Genomic DNA, 8,607 nt, shown 5'->3' with positions numbered 1-8,607 from the left:
GTCAAAAGGACACAGAAGGAAATTTGAACTTCTTACTTGACAAATCTAGAAAAATGTAGGCATTGAAATAAATAGAAATAATACAATAATAATATTTCTTTGTGTGTGTGTGTGTGTGTGTGTGTGTGTGAAGAACTATCAATGCTTCAGGGTATTCAATTAAAATACAAAGATAAATTTTGTTTAGAGGCTTAGCCACCAATGACATCTTTATAGTCAATAGTCTCCAAGCTATTTTTGGCCTAGGGTTGGGGTGGGAGAAACCACTGCAAGGGAAGGAAAGTACCTGAGCCACTCAATTTGTGTATGGGATTAAAATCTCATTGAAAAGTGACATTACCTGAGACATAGTCAAAATCTTTTTGTAAAATTTTAGTTATGTTCAATAAAACAGTTTAAAACACTGCGAGAAAGCAGTGTAAGAGAAACAGAGCTTGAGTAATTTCATTACTAGGCTACCTTTTTGTGGTATCCATTTCTCCCCAAGCCTGTCATGGAGTTCTAAGAAGTTTTTCTTTCTCCTAGCACTTTAATAGCTTCAGTACCCTCAAAGAGGCTTGCTTAAACTCGCTGTTTCCAAGAATTAGGATAAATGAGTGTCCACAGGGATAGAGGATAGTGGTTGTCATACCAAAAATATACTGCAGTTTGTTTTTAGGCATAGTATCAATTGATATTTGTATGGCAGTGCCTACAAAATACAGGATAAAGAGGATGATAAAAGACACCAAGATCTTCATTGCTTTGATATGTGCTTTTGTACTGGGGTCTCTGAATCCTGTGGCATTCAATTGCATCCTCCTGTTGTGCTTCCAAAGGGAAGTGATTAATAAGAAACATGTAATCAGGCACAGTATAAAGACAAGAAGTGTTCCAATACTGAACAAAATCTGATTTATAAAGTATTCACTTTTCTGCATGGTGATCAACCTGGTTGTGTTTCTGTTCTTCATAATATTATTAATAAAAGGCATTGTAATGTTTGGAAAAGTAAATAACCATGAAATGGGCAAACATCCCATTAGAAGAAGAAGGATCTTATTGATGTGACCCTTCAGCCAGAAAAAAATGCAGTGGGAAAAGTTGGCTATCTTCAGGAAGTAGAAGATGCTGAGGCTGGTGGCAAACCAGACACTTGATTGATTCATAATTATCCATAAGTAAGCTATATATTGACTTAGATCACCAGACAAATACATATCTGGAGAAAACAATCTCACATATGCATCTGTAGTTATTATCCATATCAGGCAAAATCTGGAAGAGGCTAAGCCAGTGAAAATAAGGCTGAGTGTAGAGATCTTCTTATTTTTCACACAGTTAATGCAGTTTACTAGTCCAATAAACCCATTCCCTAAAACCCCCAATACTGACTCACTAACTGCTACAAAAAGGAGGAGGCCTTCTACTATACTCAGCATGTCTGCCAATCCTTAACCATGTTCCTGTTTCATTAATTTTCAATTACCTGCTGCAGAAAAAGGCAGATATTGCTGCTTTGTGGTAGAATGATTTTCTTCTCTTTCATTTCATAAAGACTTAAAAGCACACCAATTGTTGCCTTGACATGGAATCCAAAACAGCTTGACAGAGATGCCTCCAGTTATGTCTATAAAATTTAGCTAGTCAGTGTATGTCCTGACCTAATGCCTACCCACAATTTGTTAAGATGCAAATAAATGTTTCTGTTTTCTGAAATCTACTTGTCCTCCTGAGACTATTTTGCATAGTTACCATGGATGGTACAGTAGGAGTGCCAAACACATATCTACAGAAAACAGCAGAATAGATCATTGGAATTTATCATTTTTAGTGTCACTTTTGTTGCCATTTATATTGTGTTAATAATGACAGTTAGATATATAGAGCAAAAACAGTGTGTAGATGAGATGGATGAATTTAGCCATTGTAGAACAAGTTGCTTCTTTGAAAACATCAATAAAGTTGATTAGCATGACCAAATGTCATGCTAACTAACAGGCTTTCCAGGTGGCTTAGTGATAAAAAATGTGCCTAGCAATGCAGGAGACTCAGAATGCATGGGCTTGACCCCTGGGTTGTGAAGATCCCTGGGTTGTGAAGAAGGAAATGGATGCCCACTCCAGTATTCTTGCCTGGAGAAATCCATGGATGGCTGACCCTGGAGGGTTACAGTCCACGGGGACACAAAGAATCAGACTTAACAACTGAACACACACTTAAGTGTGCTAGGAAGAAGAAGAAAAAAAAAAGGGCCAGAAGTGAAATGTGTTATCATAACTGGTCCTGTGGACTTTTAACGAAATATTATGAGCAATTTATGTCCCCATTTTGAAAAATTAGCTGAAATCTATCAATTCTTTGAAAAACACCAGCTGTCAAAACTCACACAAGAAGAAATAGAAATGTGAATAGGCTTAAATTTGCTATTAAAATGAAGGGTTAATCCATAAACTTCCAAATCAGAAAACAATAGGCCCAGGTGGATTCACTGGTAAATCGTCATAAACCTTAAAGAAATAATATTAGCGGACTTTTGGACTCAGAGGGAGAGGCAGAGGGTGGAATGATTTGGGAGAATGGCATTGAAACATGTATACTATCATGTAAGAATAGAATCACCAGTCTATGTCCGATGCAGGATACAGCATGCTTGGTGCTGGTGCACGGGGATGACCCAGAGGGATGTTGTGGGGAGGGAGGTGGGAGGGGGGTTCATGTTTGGGATCGCATGTACACCTGTGGTGGATTCATGTCAATGTATGGCAAAACCAATACAGTATTGTAAAGTAAAATAAAGTAAAAACAAAAATTTAAAAAAAAAAGAAAAAGAAATATGGTAATTCTCTCCAGTCTCTTTCAAAGGACAGAAGCAGAAGGAATGATTTCCAACTCATTCTAAGTTCAGTATTGCCCTAATACCAAAATCAGACATAGACATTACTAGAAGATAAAACTACAGACCAATATCTCTCATGACCACAGATGTGAAAATTCTCAATGCAATATTAACAACATTAATCCAAAAATGTATAAAAAATATATAGCACAAACCAATGGTACTTAGGCTGAATATACAAACCTGGTTCAACATTTGAAAATAAAACTGGCCCAGTTTTTAACTATGTTGAGTATCATGAATTCTTTTTATACTCTGGATAATAGTTGTTTATGTCTTTTGCAAATATTTTACCTAGTCTGTGGCTTGTCTTTTGCAAAGACAAAAGACAAGCTTGACTTTTGTCTCTTGCAAAGCAGAGAGAAAAAAAAAAACAATAGACCCAGTTGCCATTGTCAATTATCTTGTAACCCCCAAAGAGAGGAGGTCTAGGATGAAGGCAAACAAAATAGAAGTAAATAACCTGGGTCCTTGGTCATGGACTGGAACCTTCTCCCCTTTGATACCTAGGTAAGTGAAATAATTAATTTCCTTATAGTTTACACTAGTTTGAGACGATTTTTTAAATTGATTTTTTTATTAAAGGATAATCGCTTTACAGAATTTTGCTGTTTTCTGTCAAACCTCAACATGAATCAGCCATAGGTATACATATATCCCCACCCTTTTGAACCTCCCTCCCATCTCCCTCCATCCCACCCCTCTAGGTTGATACCGAGCCTCTGTTTGAGTTTCCTGAGCTGTACAGCAAATCCCCATTGGCTATCTATTTTGCAAATGGTAATGTAAGTTTCCATGTTACTCTTTCCATACATCTCACCCTCTCCTCTCCTCTCCTCATGTCCTGAAGTCTGTTCTATCTGTTTCTCCTTTGCTGCCCTGCAAATAAGTTCTTCAGTACCATTTTTCTAGATTCCATATGTGTGTATTAGAATACGATATTTATCTTTCTCTTTTCTGACTCACTTCACTCTGTATAATAGGTTCTAGGTTCATTCACCTCATCAAATCTGACCCAAATACATTCATTTTTATGGCTGAGTAATATTCCATTGTGTATATGTACCACAACTTCTTTATCCATTCATCTGTCAATGGACATCTAGGTTGCTTCCATGTTCTAGCTATTGTAAATAGTGCAGTGAACAATAGGATACATGTGTCTTTCAGTTTTGATTTCCTCAGGGTATATGCCTAGGAGTGGGACTGCTGGGTTATGTGGTGGTTTTATTCTTAGTTTTTTTAAGGAATCTCCATACCGTCTTCCATAGTGACTATCAATTTCATTCCCACCCACAGTGCAAAAGCATTCTCTTTTGTCCACATCCTTTCCAGCGTTTATTGTTTGTAAACTTTTTGATGATGGCTATTCTGACCAGTGTGAGGTGATATCTCATTGTAGTTTTGATTTCAGTTCAGTTCAGTCACTCAGTCATGTCCGACTCTTTGTGACCCCATGAACCGCAGCATGCCAGGCCTCCTTGTACATCACCGACTGCAGGAGTCTACCCAACCCCGTGTCCATTGAGTCGGTGATGCCATCCAACCACCTCATCCTCTGTCACCCCCTTCTCTTCCTGCCCTCAATCTTTCCCAGCATCAGGGTCTTTTCAAATAAGTCAGCTCTTCACATCAGGTGGCTAAAGTAATATTTCTGGGTATTTGGGGACATTAAGAGTAAGGATTAAGTTTCTTTATAAGCTGGTAACTGATAATATTTTGGTATACCTTTGGATTAGAAAAAGAATGTAGAGAAGTTTGATAGTGTTAATTAAACTGCAGCTCCATGCCTAAAAATTCTCTTTTATTTAAAAAAATTATTTATTTTTAATTGAAAGATCATCATGGCTTTACAATATTGATTTGGTTTCTGCCATACATCAACATGAATTATCCATAGGTATACATATGTCTGGGCTTCCCTGGTAGCTCAGCTGTTAAAGAGTCTACCAGTAATGCATAAGACCCTGGTTCAATTTCTGGGTCAGGAAGATCCCCTGGAGAAGGGATAGGCTACTTACTCCACTATTCTCGCCTGGAGATTTCCATGGACAGAGAAACCCGGCAGGCTACAGTCTGTACGGTTGGAAAGAGCCAGACATGACTGGGTGACTAAGCACAGCACAGCACATACATATATCCCCTCCCACTTCCAACCCTTTCCCATCTCTCTAGGTTGTTATAGAGCCCCAATTTGAGTTCCCTGAGTCATACAGCAGATTTTCATTGGCTATCTATTTTACAGATGGCAGTGTATATGCTTCCGTCCTACTCTCTCCATTCGTCTTTTCCTCTACTTCCTCCCCACTGCCCATGTCCATAGGTCTGTTCTCTATGTCCCTATCTCCACTGCTGCCTTGCAATTAAGTTCATCAGTACCATCTTTCTAGATTCCATATATGTGTGTTAATATATGATATTTGTTTTCTCTTTCTGACTTAATTCATTCTGTATAATAGGCACTAGGTTCATCCACCTCGTTAGAACTGACTCAAATGCATTGCTTTTGATGGCTGAGTAGTATTCCATTGTATATATATGTACCACAGTTTTTTTTAATTCTTTAATCTGTTGATGGACATCTGGGTTGCTTCTATGTCCTAGCTATTGTAAATTGTGCAGCAAGGAGCATGAGGGTACATGTGTCTTTTCAATTATGGTTTTCTCAGGGTATTGCCCAGTAGTGGGATTGTTGGGTCATTTGGTAGTTTTATTTTTAGTTTTTTTAAGGTACTGTCTTCCATAGTGGCTGGATCAATTTACCTTCCCACCAATAGTGCAAGAGGGTTCCCTTTACTCCACATCCTCTCCAGCACTTGTTGTTTGTATACTTTTTGATGATTACCAACAAGAGAAGACTCTACATGTGGACATTACCAGATGGTCAACACCAAAATCAGATTGATTATATTATTTACAGCCAAAGATGGCTGCCATGGTGTGGCAAAGAGTCAGATATGACTGAGCGACTGAACTGAACCAAACTGAACTGCTGTGCAAAATCTTTTAATTTTAATCAGGTCCCATTTGTTTCTTTGTGTTTTTATTTCCATTATTCTAGGAGATGGGTCATGGAGGATCTGGCTATGATATATATCATACAGTTTTCTGCCTATATTTTACCCTGTGAGTTTTATAGTTTCTGGTCTTACCATTTAGGACTTTAATCCATTCTGAGTTTATCTTTGTGTATGGTGTTAGGAAGAGTTCTAATTTCATTCTTTTACATGTAGTTGTCCAGTTCTCCCAGTATCACTTAAAAAATTTTTTTTATTAATTGTAGGTTAAAGTTCTAAATGACTTTATATTTGAATGTTGGCTGTAATATTGATAATTGTATATCATAATGTATTGTTTTTCAATATCTCTTGCTATGTGTTCATATGCATGAAGATGCTCTTAGTTCATTCAACTTGTTTTTCTTGGGGGGGGTTGCTCCTTTGCAATTTTACTTTCTATATTTTTATTTTTGTTATCTTCTATTTTCTCTCTTCTTTTATATAACTGTTTTCTTGAATTTGATGGAAAATATTTAGTACAATTACCCAAGAATTCTTGTGTTCTGCAGTGACTCTTTTTCACCATTGTGTCTTTCGTTCCCCTGAGTGCTATATATTGTTTTATTCTTTAAAGTTTTGTTGATTTTCTTTTACTTTGCTTAGCAGTCTCAAAGAGTTAGCCTTCAAATTAGGCCAGCAAATTTCCCCTGAAACCAGAGTGGATTTCATGTCTTATTTTTACAATAATTTCGATTATCCCTCTATCATCAACTTAGACAGATAATTAAATTGCTACTCAGCAATCCAGGAGAGCCAGGGAGAGTTGGTTTTCTTGGAAATCGTAATAGAGGAACTTATCTTCCATCTTATCTCTCTGTTTTTAAGAATTTTCTCAGATATGTATGACAGGTGCTAGACTAAATGCAACGCAGTTTTTCTTCAAACAGAGAAATGGTTTGGTGGTATCTTACCCCTATGGGATCTACTTCCTCCCATCAACATGGAGCATTAATTTAGAACAACACAGCCTTGGGATAGCACCTCATCCCATCAGGAGGTTCTGTGATGTTCACCATGGAGTTCTCACACAACTGACTCATTCAACACTCTTGGCTACCTTGATAACTATTTTTTCAAAACAATCTCTGCTGTTTTGCTATTCACTGATACCACCTGAACTCTAGAAACAGACAAAGATGCCACTGATGATGTAGGAATCCTTCATTTGCAGCTATAGAAAATGCTGGTGTGAACCTGCCCCCAGCTTCAGCCATCAGTCTCTCAAAGCCAGGGTCTGGTCTAAGGAAGTGAAGGTATTGCCAGCAGGCACTTAGATGTCTTTCCACTGTCATTTTCAACAGGAATTCAGGCTTTTGCTTACTCCTACAGATGAGTCCCTATATTCCTAAAGGTAATATTCTAAAATATCTCCAGCAGGATTACAGTAGAGGATTTTCCAGGCAGTGATTATATTTATGGTAACCTTGTATGAGGAGCTGTGGGGGATAAAGGGTAGGTCTACATGGACAGAAGCATAAAGGCCTCACTTGCTAAAGTGGGTCACAGTTCATTGTACACACACAGATGTTCCCAGGGTTTCAAGGTACCAGTTTAGGGTTTAAACTCCACAAAAGTGAGGTCAAAGTGAAGTCGCTCAGTTGTGTTTGACTCTTTATGACCCCATGGAATGTAGCCTGTCAGGCTTTTTTGTCCATGGAATTTTCCAGGCAAGGATACTGAAGTGGGTTGCCATTTCCTTCTCCAGGGGATCTTCTTGACCTAGGGATTGAACCTGGGTCTCCTGCACTGCAGGTAGACTCTTTACCATCTGAGCCACCAGGGAAGCTTAAACTGCACAAAGGAAGCTCTTAAACTAGTTTCCTCTTAATTTATAACACAATATATTTTGAGTATCTTATTTTTATTTTTTTATCTTCTATGTTTTTACTTTCCCTATATCAGATTTTGTTTCAGAGTGATTAAATGTGCTTCATTCCTGGCACTAATACCTTATTGTCACTTTCAGAAACTTTGCAATATTTTTTAAACAAAAAGATCAAGAAAATATATTTTCTTTTATTTCCGTGAAAATTAAAAATCATAAATTTTCTTACAATTTTATAATTTTCTTTGTATTGAATATAAATTACAACATGACCCACTGATTAAATAGATTTATTTAAAATTTACCCTTCATATATATTTTTTTCTTCCTTAAAAAGAAATGTTATATTAATAAAATGTCTCATAAAGCAGTGTATCAGGCTATTTAATAATAACAGAATCAAGAGCTAATAAAAGAGGTTTGATTCATTCTTTTTCATCCACTTATCTATTTTTTGAGCCAAAAGATTTGAGTTTGAATCCTCATGTTAACACCTTAGAAAGAAGTCACTTACATACAATGACCATCAGAATTTTCATCTGAGAAAATGGTATAATAAGTATTTTGTAGAACTTTCTGAGGCTTAAATTAAATAACTATGTCAAATTGCCAAGGGTAGTCCATGGAATTCAAGGAAGCATTTTCTCTTATGTCAATAGTCTGGTCGATGAAGATTTTTTTTTTTTTTAATTCTATCCAATACAATATGAAAGCAATGGGAGAATGTAGGAGATCCTCAATTACTTGTTTTCTTCAGAATATCAATGGTTTCCCACCGGTTCTTCCATGCTGTGAAGAATTACAGTCCTTTGATACAGGATTCAATTTGCCTTAGCAGATTCACA

The 8,607-nt window shown here is 37.0% G+C and overlaps 1 protein-coding gene across 1 annotated transcript; it reads right to left on the bottom strand.

Moving 5' to 3' along the window:
* Positions 1 to 521: 521 nt before the first annotated feature.
* On the bottom strand, positions 522 to 1,421 carry LOC138078857 (taste receptor type 2 member 10-like). Its single transcript, XM_068971607.1, has one exon. It carries the CDS (start codon positions 1,419 to 1,421, stop codon positions 522 to 524), a length of 900 nt encoding a protein of 299 aa, XP_068827708.1.
* Between the last annotated feature and the right edge of the window lie 7,186 nt (positions 1,422 to 8,607).

This window comes from Capricornis sumatraensis, chromosome 4, assembly GCF_032405125.1.
Source record: "Capricornis sumatraensis isolate serow.1 chromosome 4, serow.2, whole genome shotgun sequence".
NCBI lineage: Eukaryota > Metazoa > Chordata > Mammalia > Artiodactyla > Bovidae > Capricornis > Capricornis sumatraensis.
This window is presented reverse-complemented; position numbering and strand designations above follow the sequence as displayed.